General features: G+C 34.3%; 1 protein-coding gene and 1 long non-coding RNA gene across 3 annotated transcripts; one reads left to right on the forward strand and one right to left on the reverse strand.

Annotated features, from left to right (window-relative positions):
- Nucleotides 1–8,148: 8,148 nt before the first annotated feature.
- Nucleotides 8,149–19,661, forward strand: LOC122636012 (protein lethal(2)essential for life-like). 2 transcript variants are annotated; one of them, XM_043826803.1, is made up of 4 exons: nt 8,149–9,596; nt 12,498–12,766; nt 17,957–18,178; nt 19,444–19,660. In XM_043826803.1, exons 2-4 carry the CDS (start codon nt 12,500–12,502, stop codon nt 19,567–19,569), a joined length of 615 nt encoding a protein of 204 aa, XP_043682738.1. In that variant the 5' UTR covers nt 8,149–9,596; nt 12,498–12,499; the 3' UTR covers nt 19,570–19,660. The 2 variants fall into 2 exon arrangements, with proteins under 2 accessions (XP_043682738.1, XP_043682739.1); XM_043826804.1 differs by lacking the exon at nt 8,149–9,596 and having other exon boundaries at nt 12,376–12,766; nt 19,444–19,661.
- LOC122636014 lies at nt 18,391–20,555 on the reverse strand. The gene is made up of 4 exons (XR_006328837.1): nt 20,541–20,555; nt 20,160–20,470; nt 19,243–19,357; nt 18,391–18,513 (listed from the first exon to the last, which is right to left on the reverse strand). It is a non-coding gene; the product is annotated as an uncharacterized LOC122636014 (long non-coding RNA).
- Nucleotides 20,556–20,858: the final 303 nt, after the last annotated feature.

Genomic DNA, 20,858 nt, shown 5'->3' on the forward strand with positions numbered 1-20,858 from the left:
AACTCACTTATATCTTTTTATATTTTATATCTCTTTTTATATATTTAAAAAATATTTCATTGAATTTTAGTGGTCTTACAAGATGTAACTTTACGCTCCCTTTAAGCGAATATAAATTGGAAAATATATAACAACTCGGCCATTACAAAAGCGTACTTCTTTTGGCTTATCTAGACACTATATAATTAGCTTATCATCAATTTTCTCAACTTTTTTACTCACACTGTATCGCATTATTAACATAACAGCAATGTCTATGCTAATATAATAAGAGCAGATGATTTAGCATATCGTCTATTAGGCTTTTTACCTATATACGCGTTATCTCAATTTGCAAACACTATGAAACAATAAGCAGTATCAGTTTATATTGTAATACCGGCGGAAGGAAAACAAAAGATCAAATATTTTATGAATATATAGAGCCTTCGATCTTTATTCATAGGCATGCAAACAATTCTGTGACTTTGGAAAATATGTGAATTATATATACACACGAAATATAAATAGTAAAGCGATTAAAAACTTGCTCTGCAATTGATTTATGTTTTATATTCTTTCTTTAGATTTATAAATATTTAAAGATTTAAACAAAATGAATCCAAGTGAGAACAATCAAGTTGAAAAAAAATCTCTATAAAATTCGTTGCATTTGTTTCTTTGATGAAAGATGTGATATTAACAAGCACCGTCCCCGAAAAATTGATATAGTAATAAAGTATTGTATCAGTGTATAACTTCATACTCATGCTATCGAAACAATGATCATATTTAAATAACAAATTACTTGGCAAATTTTTATGTACGTAGATATTCCAATGTAATATTTGTAAATTTGATCGTCACAACGACGGACAATTATACTTTGTATTACTATTATAGAATGAAAAATTGTTAAAAAATTTTCCAATTTTTATATATTCCTTCTATTTCTCTATATTACCTTGTATCAGTTATCTAGACAGAATACATATAGTATTGTTTATGACGTGTCATTTTCTTATTGCTCTCACGTATAGACGAATCTCCAAATAACTTGAGCAGTATAAAATGATTATTTGCCATTGAGATATGATCAATTTCTCTCATAATCAATATGTACAACACATTATCGATTTTATCGATTTTCACGTAAACAAGCGACACATCTATCGTCGTTGCATGCAGAAAACGAAAGTCGTGCAGCGTGAATATAGAAATGGAGTATATTTGTTCATTTAATTCAAAGAAATATAAACGACTCGACATTTTTAGTCATGTTAATTTGAAATAACATTTATAAAATTACGTGCAGCTTGATAAATATTATATATTTGTAAAATAAATACTCATTAAGAGAACTATAAATTGGCAAATGCATGTTGTCAGCATATTAATATTATGAACGAACGAATATTCAACGATCAATACTAATTCTAAATTCTTTTGTATCGAATAGATACGAACATGAATATGATAAAGAAAGTAGTTATAATTATAACGACTTATCGAATTATTATTTTGAAACGTATGTATGTACATGTATGCAGATATACAATGTTATATAAAAAACGTCAGAAAGTAGATTATATACGCGGAAGAATGATATATATATATATATGTATAATATAAACTACGAAATATCGGAGAATAATTTACTTACACAATGGTATCGAAATACAAAAAAGATACATGCAGATCGAAGAAAAACTGCAGCATATTGTTATCTCGAAAGATAAATCCTTTCTTTTATACGAAGAAAAAAACTCTGTACGATTTAAAAAGATATTTCTACACGGATATAATATAATATAATATTGATTATCCGTGAAACAGCTCTACGATGCTTCCAATCGAGACTAAATATTTTTCTAGCAAGTAGAGAGGATGGAAGAAACATCTTTTAACGCGCGCGACAAAATTCTAAGCGATTACAAAATTCGTTTGAATCAAATCTCTCGAAGAAAAAAGAATATCGACAAGCGAACTAATTTCGATCTAGAGAAATCGATAAATAAAAATACTTCATCGAAGTAAGCCGTGTAAAAAAAAAAAAAAGAGAGAAAAAAAATAAGAAAAGAAAATACAAGAGAAACGGCATTCTCGCGGGCGTTAAACCAACGACGTCTCGATGTTACGTACAAATTGGTGCTACGTCGGCACGAACCTGAACAATAAATATATCAATTTACACATTGTGCTCTTTCCTTCTCTCTCTCTCTCTCTCTCTCTCTCTCTCTTTCTTTCTCTCTCTTTCTCTCTTTTATCCTCTCCTAATCTACGTCTATATTAAAATTGCAGCCTAACGCTAAACTGCTTTGCTTTGCTTTGCTTAGCTTTATCTTTTTTTTTCCGATCGACGTGCTCCTGTACTTTGCACGACACAAAAGCCGAGGGTTTTTACGCACACGGTTATCGTCCGTTCATTATTTCACACGACGTTCTTTGAGGAAGTATACTTTTTATATAATAATTTTCGAACGATAAAGTATTTCCGCATATTATTATATCGACCAATTAGAAAATGAATTGAATTTAATTTATGAATACCAGCGAATCGACACGCGTTATACGATAATTTCTTCTAATTTAGTACATCTGGAATTACGCTGGAGACGGACGGGGTAAGAACGTTTAATCGACTCTTTTTTCTAATCGATTTGTAAGAAGAGCGATTTGTTAACGAAGAAAAATAGGATAGATAGATATATGAGAAATTGTTGAAACAAATATTAAAAGAAAGATCTAGACAGAGCAGATAATATATAAGATACAGATGTATATATATGTATATATATAGGATATACAGAAAGGATGTAAGTGAAAGGAAAGCAATGATAGATAGCAAGTCGAATAGATAGAATAGATAATGTATAAGATATATAGGATATTCAAAAAGGACTTAGATGAGAGGAAAGCATTGATAGAAAGATAGCAATTCAAATAGATAGAGCTGAAAAATATTATAGAATTTAGGAATATTGCGATAGATATAAGATAAGTAGGAAAGCATAATATAGGATTAATTAAATAACGATAGAGATACGAGAATTTATAGAAAGAAGAGACGGATATTCAGAAAAAAGTATCTAAAAGCAAGTAGTAATAAAGAAGAAATAGTCAAAGAAAGCGAGACAAAGAGAAAGCAAAATATCGATTGTAGAAAAGAGCAAGGATAGAAGAAAGTAGAGATTAGTCCAAGAATATCCTCTTTGTTTATAATAATAAAAAGTATACAAAATGTGAATATCGACTGATAAAGTTGATGGAAATATTAAGGGAAACTGAGAAAGAATAGAATTGTTGTTTTACTCTATCGCGTGATAGACTTTTTCATAGATAAAGGAGTTCAAAAAAAAAAAAAGAAGAGAAGCAAGAGAAAATAGTTTTTGTATAAAATGAACGAAAGGACAGCAAAATAGTAAAAAGCTGAAGGAAAAGAAATGAAAGGAAAAAAAAAAAATTAAGAGACGAACTGTGCGCCAGACAGACTTTTCCATTCTCACGGAACATTAGAGAGACCGTAAGGACGGCGAGTTTGAAATTAAACTCTCCTCTCTCTCTTTTCCTCTCTCTTTCTGACTTTAACTCTTTCCTGTCATCATATATTGTCCCTACGTACATACATACATACAAAGCTACGTAGATAGGGTTACGTATAGGTGAAAAGGAAGTTGAAGCACGGTATGATTGGCTTTGCAAATCTAAAAATACAAGAGCAAAGCTCGCCTCGAGGGTGCGAGGCGAGCGGGTTATCGTGGGAGTATATCAAAGGGGTGACTTTGTTGAAAGTGCAACGACAATTTCACGAAGTTTCAAGAGGCGTGGTAAAAGGGATAAATCGCTCATGATCTGCGTTCATAACAAATGCGACGTTGAAATATGAAAGGGAAAGACGTCTCGGACGTTGGCTATCTCGCGCTTTTTAAATATTAAATTAAAGGAGGGATTACTTTCGCGCTTCTTTTTCTCCTACTGTACCTTCTCTAGACGATCGTTAAACAAGCGCGCGCATCTTGTCTTTACATAGTTCGTCCGTGTTGCATCTATAAACGCTCCGAGAGAGTAAAGACAGTAAAAACTATAGACAACGGTGAGAGCTCAAAAAACTGGATTCTCGACTGTGCGTAGCGTGTTAAAAACGTAAAAGAGGAAGAGGAAAATTCGACGACGAAGATAATAGAATCGCTAATTTTATATACACATAGATATATCCAGCGATTTATTTCGCACGATCACTCGTCGATAAAAAAAGGTAAATATTCGTAAAAGATTTGTTTCATTAGTATTAAGATTCCTCTTAGTTCGCTATCTTCTTCTTATCTGTCTGTAACGCAAGAGGCATATCTACTTTTCTTTCAATTTTATACGATTTTCTGTTACCTTTTTTGCCCATAATTATCGACAATTCGTCATTGTACATACCTTAAATTGCAAGTAAATTTTAATGTACGGCATCATGGAAGATAATCGTCGTTAAATTTAATACTTTTTTACGTCGTCCTATTTCTTAAATCTGTCTAGAATCCTATCTACGATGTATTTATATATCTATTTTCAAGTCACTCGAACGATCAATGGTAACGTTTGTTGTCTGAAAACTTTTTCTCCTCGACTATCGCTTAATGTACTTTCTAACTTTTTCTCTTTCTTTTTCTAACAATACGTATTATTACTCCATATGGGATTATTATCTTTTTTTTGTCGTAACTGTTACCCGTCTGCGTATTTTATTTTTTCTTTTTTTTACTCGCTTCTGCAGAAAAAATTTACAACTTTGAATGTCTTTTCCAAGTTTAAAATTGTATACTTTTAAATATATCTTTATCATATTTCCATTTCATTGTACATATTATGTGTATCATATGATATGAATGCTATTTTTAAAACGCTTATTCGCTTTGATACTCCTTGAATTCTCTTAATAACTTATTCTCCAGTTTACCTTATATTATAATATTTCTACACACTTGTTTTAGAAATTCTTTTATTTATCCATATAAAATCATCCGCATTAAATACTTTTATCGATTTAAAAAAGATGAACTCTCTCGTTTCTCAGCTTTATTCATGTTTATTAATTTACTCCGATGTAATTTAAATTATTTTTATAGACTTTATAATTATCATTTGTGCTTGAACTTTTGTGTACGATCTCATGATATTACCTTCATCTAATGTTTTTTATTTTCAAAAATATCTCACAATTTTACAAAGATCTTTTGAATAATTCGTTAAAGAAAAGGGATGTATTCTTCGAAAATGGCTTCATTCGACGTTTTTGATCATTATTTTGACATAATTATCGTCATAAAATTGTCTCGATCGTTTATCGAATATATAGAGTTTTTCTTTTAACTCGAAAAGTGTAATTGGTTATTCGCATAAACGGCTCATTTATCATCATTGCACACTTTTCTAAACGATGTATAAGTATTTGTAGAAATATAGAATATGATTCTAACATTACCACGAATGTATATGTACCATCTTTAGAATTCGCAGTGTGCTCAGCAGAGCGCGTTTATCGTCCGACTAATATTACACTGTAAGAAATGTTTTTTCTTCTCAGAATAGAATAAATGTTACTAAAATTACACGGATATTTCTCTGTACATTTAATTTTATCTTTCATGAAACATCATTATATTTTGTCACGATATACTATAGATTATATTTGTAAATAGAATGTGATTCATCACATTAGAATATATAAATGCAATGAAAAGCATTAATAAAACATGTTGCATAATACAGGAAAAAAGTGTTACAATCTATATCATAGTAAAAAGTATACAATCTAACGTAGTTTCTATGAAATTTTAATACTATAAAAGAGATGCAAAAATTTTCATTGTTGCGATAAAACGATCATTGTTAACTAATTCTCATTTTTTTATAGGAAGATGTGTTTGAAAACTCTTTACCATCAAAAATTCAACAAGCCAATTCAAATGTATATAGAACAGATACGATAGAGGCAAAATAACAAGAAACGATGAAAAATAAGAAATGTTATTTTTTAAAGCTTATTATATCTTTTACGCATTATATACTAAGTCTATCAAAGAAAGTCATTTGTAAATAGAAATAAAGATTTTCAATCAAACTTTCAGCTGTTGTTCTTTGTTTGATTTGCGATATTATTTTTTAAACAGATATACATTTTACCTCCAATTACTTTACTTTCATACCAAGTACATTTAAAAACTTGCTTATACAGATACAAACATTTTTGTTTTGTTGAAATAATTTGAAATTAAAACTTTCCATACCTTCGTTTTACCCAATAAAAATTACATCTTTTTCTGGATCCGTTTTTGATCATAGGACCTGTACAAGCTTCAATGATACAACTATTACGTACCTAATATTGGGAGCGTAAAGTTTAAATGTCTATTTACTTTATTGGAAGGACGATTGGTTGAGTAATAAATAAAAAAAAAATAAGAATACTCGGTTATTATATCTGATTTCACTTTATTGTTTTTCTCAGCCAGTAAAAGAGTTTTGGATTCTACTTTTGAATGTAGCACATCGATATATTGTTATATAAACATAGCCGGAAATTCGTCTATTTTAGCAAAAATTTTATGTAAAATCTTTCAGGAGCGTACAATAGCTTTGTTTTAAAGAGATGAGAACCAATATTATGCATAACACACACTGTAGTAGATACACGTCTACACGTTTCTATAGACCTACGAGATAAATGGTATCGCTATAAATATCCTGGTTATACACGTCGTACAAACAGTTAGTACCAATCCCACAGTTATAATAAAATGATGGTAAGAATTCACGATTATCATATTCTAAACGCAAGCAGCAAAATGATGTATACTACCCATCAAGCCATCAAGATATACAGGAAATCGTTAACGACCAAATCGCAAACTTTATAGTTGATAGTAATTATTGTTTCATGTGTGTTTTATTGGTCTTGTGTATATTTATAGATAGATAGATATATACATATAAGTATTTATACATAAGTATATATAAATATACTTATATATATGTATGTATTAATGTATAAGCACGTCACGCAGTTGTCGTATTACGAAGAACATGTATTTAAAAAGATAAATAGATAGATATATACATATAAGTATTTATGCATAAGTATATATATATATATATATATATATATATATAACATATATACCTATGTATTAATCTATATGCATGTCACGGAGTTGTACAACGAACAACAAACACTCTATAAGGTTTTTTGTTCTTTTCCTTTTTTATGAAAAAACTCATAGTCGTTTTATCCAGTAATCCAACGAGACATATAAGATTTTATCTCTAGACGAAAATACACCGAGCTTTTTCTGCTAAAGTCTAATACGATATCCGTGAGTTAATCGTACAAGTATAGTATCATATGTTTGGAATTAACATTACCGTCGATTATGCATACGTTAAACTAATCACTTAATCCAGCCTATCGTTACAACTATTACCTTGTTGAACGATATTATAATATTCTATTTCGAATGCTCTGTGTATGTGCGTGCATATATGTATGTATGTTTCGTGTGTGTGAGTGTGTATGGTATGTGCTATTCGAAGAAACGCAAAAGCGAATATGTCATTATTATCTGAGACCTTATTATGTTCGTGCAACAAGTGCTTCCCGTTCTTTTTTTTTTTTATTTAGCATCAAACGGGCGAATTCTCTGATGGATAAACTTTGAATCATTTTTCTATCTTTCTCGAGCGGTAGATAAGATTTTAGATGTTCTTTCCTAAAAGAATACACATTTGATCCTTTTTTTTTCTTTTATAGGCAAAAAGATATCGAGAACTTTCTCGAGCGATGAGAAATTATCTCCCAATTGTCTCGGGATTGTTGTGCAGTTTTTAAGCAACATCAAAAGTTGCACTTGCCGCTAGTGAATATAGATTTTTGCAGCACAACGAGCATCTTAATAGGTAGTAGATATTATCTTCTAAGATACGATGATAATTATTTTTATATTTCGTAACTAACGAATAAAGAAAATGTTAAACACTGTTCCACATAAACTAACAAATACACTTAAACTCATTTCTTTTTTTTTGGTGACGATACCTCGTCATTTTCTTTGTTTTTCTCTCTCGACATACCATTAAAAGGAAAAGATCTATTGGAGAGTAATGTTAGTATTTTATCAGTTAGATCAAGCTCCCACATATATTCACGCCTACTTAAGGAAATGCTCTTTCGTCCTCTTTTTCTTTTTTGTTTCAGAGAAAGATTATGCGCTACATATACCTACATTATCTTATCCATTTTTCTATTTTCTTATCAATTTACCGATTATTACGATCTTAAATCGGTAGCCCGTTAATATGTCGCAAGCGAAATAGGTCTTACTCATTAACACAAATACGAGAAAATAGTCTTAACGACTTGTCGATTCGAATATCAATATGATTATTAAAGTATGAAAAATTAGACACCGAAATTCTTAAATCTCGATTAGAGAGAATAACCTAAATTACACGTAGAGAGCACTTTTACATGCATATAAGAGGATTACTCGGGAGCATTGCCAAGTGAAGGTAATCTATGCGATAAAGCGAATCGGCTGGACGATATTCGAAAGGATGAAACGAAGAGAAAAGAATCGATAACGACAGAGATAATTAGCTTGTCGATTATATATATATACGTATGATTATATATATATATATATATGTTCAGCGATACTATTCCTCGATAACGAGTAACTTTTAGACTTTCTCAGTATTACAAACACGCGTATTCTTTTCTCTCTTCTTATTTCCATTCGTTATTTCCTCACTTTTATATCAAAGGATGATAAAAAAGCACGGCTCATTCTCTTCTCAAGCACTCCTTTCTTTCCTCTATTCAAGGAAAATCGATATTACGTAGCTTTACCATTATAAGCATGATCGTCGCTTTGTATTTTCCATTTTCTTCATCCCCGATCTCGATTCCGATATGTTTGTATCATTAACTTAGAATAGAGGAAAAAGCAATGACAATGAAACATCGTTTCTCGTTTCCTTCCAAATTGGAATTCTGTCATCGCGTCGTTCCTCGTAAGTTTCTTACTAAAGTGGTACAGGGGAGGTGGGAATGGAGAAACGAGATCGATTGATACGATGGTATATTGCGTGTATCGATTAAATATTCGATTGCTATCTCAAAACATCCCCATTATGAAAAAGGAATATCGATGCAATGCGTTGTCGACGTGGTTCGCGAGAGAAGCCATTTGCGTTTCTGAAAAGGAACCCCAAAATGAAAAGCGACATGTCTGTCGATGGAATCAGAGTTGCGGGGGTGGTAAGTAGCTGACGCGGTACGTGCCTCTTCGCGACGATTAGTAGGAATGTATTTTTAGAAGGGTAAGTCAGCCGGTTTACGCGTCACGTGATATTTTAGAGAAACGTCAGACGCCCCTTCTCTCCTTTCCGAAAGATCGAGGTAGACTATTTAAGCTCCCGGCGCGCTTTTGTCGATGCGAATTAGAAAGTGAAATCACAATTTACCGGGATCTATCGGGATCGTTCGACCGTCCATATCGTTTCTCTCTACTCTCTATTTTTTCCAAGTGTTTAGAATTCACCGTTCTCTCGAGAAAAGAAAGAACAAAAAAGTACGGTAGTACGAGTTGTTTTTTGCATGTTCTTTTTTATGTTCCCCCTTTATATTTTTTTTCTTCGCCCATCTTCCACAATTTTTTTTTTATTTTTTATTGTTTGTTGTTATCGTTCTTTTTTGTTTTTTTTTGTTTTTTTTTTGCTTTTTAATTATTTTTTCGTGTATTTCTTTTTTTTTTCTTTTTTTATTACTCTCTTACAGCTCGGTAACAAGTTAGCTTTAATTGCTTACACTTGCAACATAGTCGTAATTATTATCTCGAAAGGATATCTAATCCCTATTCGCTTATTTTATCGAATTCTTCTAACTCCATTTTCTGCGTTCATCGTTTATTATCAGTTGGATAAAGTATCCTTCAGATTGATTTTCTCTATCTAACTGTAATCTCCTTTGATCAACGTCAAATTATTAATGTTATTATAATCACACGCTCTGTAATCACGAAAAAATCGTTTGTCACACATTAGATCGCTTTCGGACGATAAAGACGATTGGTTATATTGCGTTATCTCGCAATAAGTCTGAAACTGGTAGGTAAAGATACTCGGAGATTATGTCGTTAAAGTTAAGAAACCGAAAGCTCGCGTTTTTCGTTTCGATGATGATTCTAAAAATATCGGAGAAGTAATTTTCGTCGAACGAACCGCCTACTGTTTCCGATGATCACATGTTCGAGGAATGTTGTTGATATATCATTGACGGATCACGCGTCATTTTTAACAAAATTTTCTTCCGTATCTTGATACTGATCTTTCATTACGAGAAAACAGCGATCTCCGTTTAAAATGGATTTCGTCAGGTTTAGTTCATCCTTTCGTCTAAAGGATATAGAAGCGACAATGACGATAAAACATCCAAACTTGTAAATACTCTTTCTCACTTCTTTCATTTTTTAAATAGTCTTATTCAAGTATAACGTAACGTCGTTAGTCTTTATCGTTGTCGTAGCTATCATATGCGTTTCCCTTACTTCCTTTTTCAACCATTAAAACCATTTTACCGGAAAAACGCGTTAAGATCTTACTAGTTTTTCTTACACTCTTTTTATCCGACAATGACTTATCTCGAATAGTTAATCCTTACGTTCGTAACGTCCCTAAAGTGTACCGAAAAGTACTCTAGAAACAACGATTAAATCTTATAGCAGAATACGCTACCGATAATTCGATGTCACTTTCTCTTCAGTTTTTTTTTGCGACTTTTAACATTCGTACGTCTTGGCAACACGAGTAATGTTGGCTCACGTTGTTTATTCATCTTACGGAATGACAATTAGTTGGTTTAATCGTTTCGTTGGTCAATCGATTGTCCGCCGATCAAAAGTTTTCTCCCTGATGGATTATCGATCTACGCGCTTTGATTATGCGTGTGTGATCGGATGAATAAAACATGTTTGTGTGTGTGTGTATATATATATTTATATAGATTTGATGTCTATGAAAATCGTTTTTCATCTCCTTATAATAAATTGATTTTATTGTGCTGGTCGCGCTACGAGTCATCCCAAGCTCCATCCAGATAATTACGATCTTTGTTTACCGTTGCTTGTTCTTATAATACGTGACATAATGAGAGTATAAACCCTGGAAACATATCTACTTGAATATAGAAAGCACCAATCGATACATGAGCGGACTTATACGATAGTTAAAAACACGACGGATCTTTTAATCTCCGAAAATATTCTACTTTGTTTTTAATAAAAGAATATTTATATAAAGAAAAGAACAATTATCCTATCGTGTATTAAGAGAATTAATAATGACAATCAACATTTAAGGAATAAAACTAAGAAATGCTTTCGGAACGAGAAAGATTCATAATTCTAAATAAGCGATAGATATTAAACATTACCTCAGGATGCTTTGCGTATGACCGGATAGAAAGATTAGTAGAAAGAGCCTTAATTGAATAAAATTACCATCCTAATTGTGCGCGTGAGTAGTACTTTTAACGTTCTAGATGTAAGTATGTTAAACTTTATTATATCGAAAGGGTATTTGCAAAAAGAAAAATAGAATTTTTATTATCCGTAAATACGATAGTCCCTAATCGTAACGCTTATATAATAGTAAGAGAAGAGATTAGTTGATTTTGTATTGTAATTTTCAAATTTGGTAAAAATTATTCGAAACTCGTCATTCGCATTTAAACGCGAATATACGTGATATCGGAAAAAGGAAAAAAAGTCGACGAAAAAATGTGTTTCCCCTATATCCCTAACCCGATCCAATTAGTTTTATAAGAATTCTTAATAATTTTATAATAAATCTTAACTTTCAAACCGGACATATGAGTTATAGAGACTTAAGAACTAATGCGTGCACCTTCGCGAGAGTAAATCTTTCTTTCTCTCGCTTTCACTCGAAACGCTTGGGTGTCGATGATGTGACAGTGCTCGCCATTTTTCCTGAACATTTTGTACGTACACTGAACTTTTACCAATAGCATCAATGTTATAATAATAAATAAATAGATTAATAATAAATAAAGAGAAACGGGAATAGATAGGCGCGATTAGATGTTTTTATCCGATCTAAGAGAAATCTGGAGCCTTACGAAGTACCGTTTTTATCCTAACGATAAGTCTAAAGATTACATTAGAAGAAATACGATGGCCAGTCATTAACGTTTACGTAAATCCAACACACATCTGCTTATTTCGCGTAAACTTTAATATTTTTTTTTTTTTTTTTTTTTTTTTTTTAATACTTTTTACTCCTTTTTATTTATTTTTTTGGTATTTTTGCTTTTATTAATTTTTTTGTTATTTTTCTTCTCTCTTTTTTTTTTACTTTTCCTTCATGTTTTTTACTGTTATTTTATCGATTGGCTACCGAGGATGGAAATGGACATCCAATTGGAATTGTATTTGTTGAATCGTCTCTGTTTATAGAAATGTCCATCGTACCGCTCGTGTTCCGCGACTGGTGGGAGGATATGGACCGTCCTGTATCACGAATCTGGGATCAATACTTCGGTAGAGGACTAAATCGAGACGATTTGATCTCCGAATTTTCCAACCTCGGCATCAACCGACCATTTCCAACTCCGTTTCGTTCACTTTTGGGGAACAACAACACGTACTACCGACCATGGAGAACGGTGACACGACAAAACTCTGGTGGTTCGAGTACGATCAAAATGGAGAAAGATAACTTTCAGGTAGGCAAAAAACTCGAACTTTTATATCTCGACATGTCTGCTATTTAAATATATGTTTTTTTTATTATCTCGTTATACATATAAGACGCATTCGAGAGTCTCGATACTTCAATTTCTTCAATACTTTAATTTTTCGTACTTTATGCGATTCTCAAATCTCGTCGTTTGAGCTTGGAGATTTCTTTTCTTCCCTTCTTTATTCTCCGACTTAATATTCCACAATTCTATCTCTGGATTTTTTATTTTCGTCAAATTATCGATAAGTGTATATTCTTGACTTGGTGGAAAGTTACGAATCGCGAATCGTTGTCTGGGTCAAAGTGCAATTGTGTGCAATTTCGTGCGATTTGGTGCAACAATTTCGTGCAATTTGTTCATCATTCGTCGATGATACTTTTTTAACTACTGACAGATAGAAACCTGTTTCACATCGCAAACGGCACAAATGGAAACAACTTTGTACGGCGTTTCATTACTGCTCTCATCCGATTAAAATCGTGCAAGTGAACGTTACCAGTTCGTGTTGTATCTACATTGGTATGACCTGACACGTTTCTGCGCGAAGGTATGGTCAGGAACTTAGCACAATAACGCGAAAGATGATCTTCTCGAGCGATAACTTGGCATTGCAAAAGAGTGACGCGACGATATGAGATATTGTTGAGATTTTTTTCTTTTTATTTGTTCACCTCCTATTTCCATCTTTATTTTCACGATTATGAAATCTAAACTTATCGAACATAATGTCACAATAAGGCGGAGGTACTGCAACGCGGAATCGATCCTCTTTCTTTCCAAAATCCTGTTATACATCGAACATCAGATATAAACAGGATTTTGTAAAGAGAGAGGATCGTCCGAAAAAAACGACGATTACTAGTAGAACTCTATTATCTATTTTCTTCCGTTTCCCACTTTCACGATACTAATAATAAAGGAAACACAAATACGTTTTCTCTCTCTCCTTTCTCTTTCAATGTTACGCTCGAGTAATTGTAATCAATTGACGATCAGTCATACATGGAAAAAAAGTCAAGAAGATAAAAGAAAGAAAAAGAAAAAACACTATCCTAAAAACTCTCCGCGCCTCGAAAATTCTCTTAATATTATTTATTATATCATTGTTGCATTATCTCTGTTTCTCTTCTTTCGACGTTGAAAGTGACTCCCTATGCGATGTTGGGTAATTTTTTAATAATTAATCACAAAAATCGAGTACGAATTTCCGTGCGATTTTAAGTCCGAAATAAAGTCCGATATGTCGGAACATCGAAGACGTTCTGTTACGAGAAACTCGAGTTTCTCTTGAATCGTTTCCAAAGAACGGTCGAAAGGATACTTTAGTAATTCACCGTTATAATTTTAGACATTGAATTTCTGCGCAGTAATACCAGTAAACGAGGAAACGCGGTCGACGACTATCCCACGACTTTCAGAATGATTGAAAGTCGTGGGATAGCCGGGACAGCTTATTCGTTATCTAAAAGTATACGCTCTTTTTAGAATTAATCTTTTCTATAGAAAAAAAGTTTATAAGGAAGTCGATGTTTCGATGATGTTCCTTAGGGACACTCGCGACTTTCGTTCTCCTTCTATATATATAATTCAGTTTTTTTCTACTAAAAAATGTAACGTTGAATGTATGTCTCAAAGAAAGATCGATTAGAAGTTCGAGCTTAAAGAAAAGTAATCGCGAAAGAAGGGAACTTGCAGAAGGTTAAAATAAAAAAGGCATTCCGCTCATTCTTCCATGCCTATCGAAAAAAATTGTCTCGTTGATTTACATGTCGATGTCATTGACATTAACTGGATAAAACGTTTCAATACTTTTTCCACGTCGCTGTGCCTTTTATGTTTTTTTGTGTTCTTTTTCTTGTTCTTTAAACACCGTTAGACGATCTTCAAGCGTGTTATTGATAAATTTTGTTCAATTTTTACATGCTTTTTCGTCGTATATCTCTTTTGGATCTTTATATTTCGCGACAAGAGAAGCAGAAAAAGCGACACTCGTGTCTCGTGTATTGGAATGTCTCAAGCTTCAAAAGCTGGTAAGAAGAATTTCCTTGGGATTAAACGACTCGTTAGTTCGGACGAATTTCGGTCCGTATGTTGTCGCCGAAGAAATTGCAAGTATCCTTTTTTCCTGCCTGTAGAATGTTATCCGATTAATATTCTTCCACTCCCGATATTATCAATATCGTGAACTTTAAGAAGCAGAGAAGGCTACTCGAAGCACTACGCAACAGCCGCGATATATAGTAACAACTTTCAAAATATCAAATGGCTTGGGTAATACATCATCCTACAATAGCATAATAGTACTATCATATATCGAAAGTTAGCCTCTCGAATAGTTTTTGATTCGTGTTACGGTATTATGGTTGGCTTAGTTACATCGCATAACGCAAAGCATACGCCCCCTAAATCTAGCGGTGTCGTTACAAAAAACAGATCGCTGTTTTTATAAACCTGGACTGAGATTTACAGATTAAAGTGATTATCGTTCTTTTGTTATCAAGTATAAAAAAAGCGTCAAAACTACAGAATACGTCGTGTATCTTCGTTTCCCGACAAAGAAAGAACAACGGTGTGTATGTATATATTATTCATATAAATCGTATTTAAATATACATATAATATGCAAATATTTAAGAATCAGATAATTTAGATTGGAATCGCCTAAAAAGATGGGAGTCGCATTCGTGAAGGAAAAAAAATTAGAAAACAAAGAAAGGAAGGATGGGATAATTGGGACGCATGGAATAAGGAAAGGTGAATTTTAAAAGGGAAGGAGAAAAAAAAAGAGAAGGATTATGAGAGACAAAAGGAAAACCTTCACCGGATGATCAAAAATGGTATCGTAGCCAAAATTCGAAGGAAAGGTGGGTACGAGAGTCTCTCGACTGTTTCCTCGTCCTTATGGAATATAGGTAGAACGGCTATAGCCGACGTTGAACGTAAAATAAGAAGGGTGAAAAATAGGTGCGAAAGACGGCTAACGAAACGAACGAAAAATACGGAACACCAGAAGGCCCGGAAACTGTTCTCTATTACCGCTACAACCGGCATTGCCACTTCTTTCTCTTCTACCGGTACTAGCACCGCTACTGCTGCTATCGTTCGTGTTTCTTTCACGATCCTTCCTCATCGTCATCGTTGTTTTTTCTCTTTTGTTTCGCTTCAAAATCTATCAGTTGCTTCTATCTCTCTCCGCGTAAGATCCGCGGATTCAAATGTTTAGCAGCGTTTTACAACTAGATCAGCGATATCTCGTTGAATCTTTTTTTCTCTCTTCTCCTTAGCGTAAAAATCGAGCACGGTTTTTCCCTTGGTTTCTGAGCTATCGAGTTATCGAGAGCAGCCCCCTCCCGTAGAAGGGGGCTCTACTCTAGACGAAAAGACAGGTATCTAAAGTGTTCCTGAGACGAAACGATATATATGCGTGTATGCGTGTACGTACATATGTATTTATCAAGAAGACAATGACAAAAAGTCGTGTATGATTTCCCTTAAAGGAAAAGAAGTGTGAAATGTACCATTCGAGCGGTTCCGACTTGCGATTCCTTTGTCAGTTTTCTTTTTTTTTTGTTTTTTCACGCGCCTGTACGTCGCGTAATCACAGATATTAAAAAAGAGTCACGATGATCTCTCTCTCTCTCTCTCTCTCTCTCTCTCTCTCTCTCTCTCTCTCTCTCTCTCTCTCTCTCTCTCTCTCTCTCTCTCTCTCTCTATCTCTATCTCTATCTCTCAACGTTATTTCTACTCAGCTTTTCTATTCTCTTTACTTCCTCGTATTCGACGTATTCGTCACCATATTTTTAATTCAATCTCGGAGGAAGAACAATTTTTTTCTTCCTTTTCACGTTGGAACAATGCGACGAAGATATACGGTAAAGAAGAATGAAAGAAAACGCTGATCTAATATAAATCGTGTATCAGTCTTGTTGGAGAATAAACCGAGCCAGAAATGTGAAATGAAGTACGGAGAAGCGTCCCCTAACGAGGGGACGCCATTTTTCGTTAATGTAAATCGACGACCTAGTCTCGGTTTCTCCTGTATAAACTCTTTCTTACAAAAATAAAGGCTTTTACTTCTCAACGACGGAATCGTACAAACCAAATCTCTCGCAATTTTTCTGCTCCCGTATGAAAGAGTCTTCACGGAAAGTACGATCGCGAGACAATGGCGATTCGTCCACGCTCTTCGAGCGGGACGATGAGAAACAAACTACTTTGGATCTTGGTTCTTTGTTTGATTTTTGTTGGATTTATTTTCGGTTCGAAGATGAAAAAGCAATATTTGTCCCCTGAAAATGTGACTTCGTCATCTACACGATACGATCGCACTCACGTTCTTCTCTTTCGAATCACCTACTTGTATGTGTGCTCTTGCGTGTGCTTTTGTTACAGGCGAAAAGAACAATTCCACAACAAGTAGGTGCACCTGGCAACTACATCTTCCCGGTTATCTTTTGTACGATTTTATGCGAAATGATCCAGGACTCGAAGTTACATGAAAATTTCAATATAAAAAATCCTGTTTGCGCTCGACGATCCTACATGATTGATTGCAGATTTCCAAACGACGGTTCTTCCCCTCTAGAATGAAAAATTATTCAAAAGCTCCAACAAGCTCGCGAATAGGAACTTTATAGCTTTTTTTTCTCGATCTCGGACAAAATTAGTCAAGACGAAAAGATAGATTTCAGAAGGCGTCCTCACAAAAGGAATGTTAAACTCGAAAAGAACCTACTTGAAATCGCCTCAAGACAGTTCACGTTTACGATGCTTCTCTGACTTCTTTCAAATCTCTCTCGCAATAAAGAACGATTAAAAACGATAAAGTTTCGGATTTCGCCTATCTCTCTAAAAGAATAACGTAGAACAATTTTTATACGGATGTTGTTTATGACGTTAAGAAATTTGTAAAGATGCCGTTTGAACGGCGTCACGATGGTAAAGGAAGATTCGCCTACTCTCCTTTCTATTTCCTTGTTCCAAATAATGATTTTAAATCGTCGAAAAGTGAAACGAAAATCGTAGGAAGAGGAGGTCGTTCCACGCAGTTGGATGAACCCAACGTCGTTTTATAGATCATACATATTTTGCTCTTTCTCCCTCTCTCTCTCATCATTCGAAAGAACTAATCTCATTCTGCTTATCTCGGCCTTTGTTTCTTTCAATTTGCAGGTAATATTGGACGTTCAGCAATTCTCACCGGACGAGATCACAGTGAAGACGGTCGAGAAGAACGTTGTGGTCGAAGCCAAACACGAGGAGAGACAAGACGAGCATGGATTTATCAGCAGACACTTTGTACGGAGATACGTTCTGCCCACGGATTACGATGCGATCAACGTTACCTCGACGCTTTCCTCGGACGGTGTTTTAACGATTACGGCACCGAGAAAGGTAAATTCTTTCTCTCTGTCTGCTGCCACTTTCCCTCCCGCTCCTCCTTTCTCCTACCGTAAGGCGAATCCGAAATTATAGCAAGCCTCGGATTCGCCCACCTCTGCTTTCTCCGCTACTGTCGATTCACGAAAACCGCGAATTGACAGCGGGACGCCTTTCGTCCCTCCCTCTTTCTTTATTTCTTTTTTCTTTCTTTCTTTCTTTCTTTCTCTCTTTTCTTTCCAACTTTTAATTCCAACCTTCCAATGCCGTGGGCTTCTCTTTTCTTTCCGCTAGGCTATTGCGTGCTCTTACAGATGGGTGCCCACACGATCTAATTTTACGACACTGAGCTAAACGATAAAAAGAATATACAACTTATTAACGTTCAAGTACTCGACAAAACAAAAGTACGCTTTTCGCTTTGTTAGCTTATTTTTTATTTTCTTTTTTCTTTTGCTTTCTTTCTTTCAGTTTTCGAGATCGAGAGAAGCGCTCGTTGTATCTTAGCGCTTCGTTTTAATTTAAATTCTTATGAGATCGATACGACGCGAATGTTAGAATTTATGTTAACGGATTGGCTGTATTTGACGTAATAAAGAAACAAAGAGCAAATGATCCTCGAGTGCCTCCTCGAATCTACGAATAAACTTCGTCGTTAATTAATTAACAACTCGTTATATCATTCATACGATTATTTAGCCGATAAATAAACGTAATCGGTTTTTTTGTTAATTCGAGTATTTAAAGTGACGCTACGTAACTTAAACGTTAAAGAGCTCAAATGTTTTGCGTTCGTACCATTTTTTATAATTTCTTTCACCGTATTTATCAAGTTTCATCCGTAATTTGGAAACTATCCTAGTATTTGGCTCAACCGAAACGGTAATCCGTTCGAACGAATCGACGAAATCAAATTTCGTTTTTATTTTTACGTAGATTCGTTTAGAAATACGATAATTCTTTTCTATCTCCAAAATTTGCGCACCTCCGAATTAGTTAGTAGCGACACCGATTCGTATATCTATGTTATACTAGAGAAAATATGTAGTTCGTACATTCTCGGTACATCGATCGCTTACCTATATTCAGAGGTATTCTTCTCGAACTTGTTCATAATGTGACGGAATTTCAAAGCCTAATCGGACCAGATTTCGTTGCGTACGGATTGTTCAAGCACCGACCCCGTAGGGTTCACTAAAAAAGAAACAATTGTGATAACTCATACAAATAGAAACCAGAGTGAAATAAATATATGCCTGTGTTCGTTGTATTTTTTTCAGAAGCCCGAACCCACTGGAACCGAAAGAATTATAAATATCGTTAAGACCGGCGTGCCCGCGGAGAAATCGCAAGAAACGAAAATCGAGACTAAAGTTGAAAACGAAACGAAGGAACACGAAAAATGATTATAATAAACTCTCTACGATCTTTCCGTAGATAATATTTTTATATAAGTATATACCTATGTATATATATATCTAAGAGTATACGATATAATAAAAATATTTAAGTTCGTACTCTACGTTCATTTTTATTCTTAAATCGTTTTCATAAGCTCTACGAGTTAGGCATATAATATCGCTGTGAAAACAAGACACTAGCGATCAGCGTGCAAAAATAAAAAATTATTATCTATTTAATTATTATCAGACAATTCATATCCAATCAATGATCCTCGTTCGTAAAACGAGAAATCTATACGAGTCCCTCTGCGATACATTCGCATTTATATCCTTGAATATAAAGTGTACTTATCCACTGGAATCGTTGATCCTTCTATCATCAACATTACGCTTCATATATCGTATTATTTGTTATAAATGATAAGCATCATCGTAGTAATACATCGTAATTGTAAATATTCATCGAATAACCTTGACTGTTCCAAACATCGAATATAATTCATTCAAAGTAGGCTCAATCGAAGGCTTCAAATACTAACGACGCTTAAATCTAATCAAAAAATAAAAGGAAAGAAAATAATAGGAAAACTTACGGTATACTGTCGCGCTCCGCAGCGATGCCCGACTCGTCTACATTTTCACGACTGATATTGTCCCGTAGCCTTGGACGACCACGAAAAAAAGAAAAGCGAAGGGTTGAGAAGCCGGTGAAGGTTCCGACTCGTCCCTCTATGGGGGGGGGGGGGTCTTCGGATGTCGACTGCGTCTGAACTCAACGAAGGTCTCTCTACGAATGCACCGTATCGAGGCAACCGGCTGCGTTTATATAGTCGACGCGGCCCGGGCATCGAACGTTCGAGAATCGTCGGCCACTGCACGGCGCTGCGACGATGCTGTCTCATGCCTGACGCGCAATTTCCCTTAATTCCATTTTTTGTGGACTTAACTACCCGGAAAGTTCAATAATTGCTTACTCTTATGTCGACTATTTCGATATACACCGATTGACACCAAGCTCAATGATAATTTTTCAATGGTTTACCGAAAAACAAGGAAATATAGAGTATTGATCGGTCGAAGGTAGACAGGATTTCTGGCACGTCCGCTACTCCACACCCCACCATACGTATCTCACACTCAACCGAGAATAATACATGTATACACCGACACAAGATTAAACCGGCTTACACGAATATACACATATACGAATGACCGTGTAGCAAGTAGAGTGAGAAAGGATAACAGAGATTGAGCGAGAGAAAGAGAAATATCAAACGACGCGACGACGACCG

The sequence above is a fragment of the Vespula pensylvanica genome, chromosome 20, assembly GCF_014466175.1.
Source record: "Vespula pensylvanica isolate Volc-1 chromosome 20, ASM1446617v1, whole genome shotgun sequence".
In the NCBI taxonomy this organism is placed as follows: domain Eukaryota; kingdom Metazoa; phylum Arthropoda; class Insecta; order Hymenoptera; family Vespidae; genus Vespula; species Vespula pensylvanica.

Excerpts from the sequence above, each read along its gene's own strand:
- LOC122636012 (XM_043826803.1), top strand. The coding sequence starts at position 12,500 with ATGTCCATCGTACCGCTCGTGTTCCGCGACTGGTGGGAGGATATGGAC. Across the intron at positions 12,767-17,956 it reads TGGAGAAAGATAACTTTCAG|GTAATATTGGACGTTCAGCA; the intron begins GTAGGCAAAAAA and ends TTCAATTTGCAG. Across the intron at positions 18,179-19,443 it reads CGATTACGGCACCGAGAAAG|AAGCCCGAACCCACTGGAAC; the intron begins GTAAATTCTTTC and ends TATTTTTTTCAG.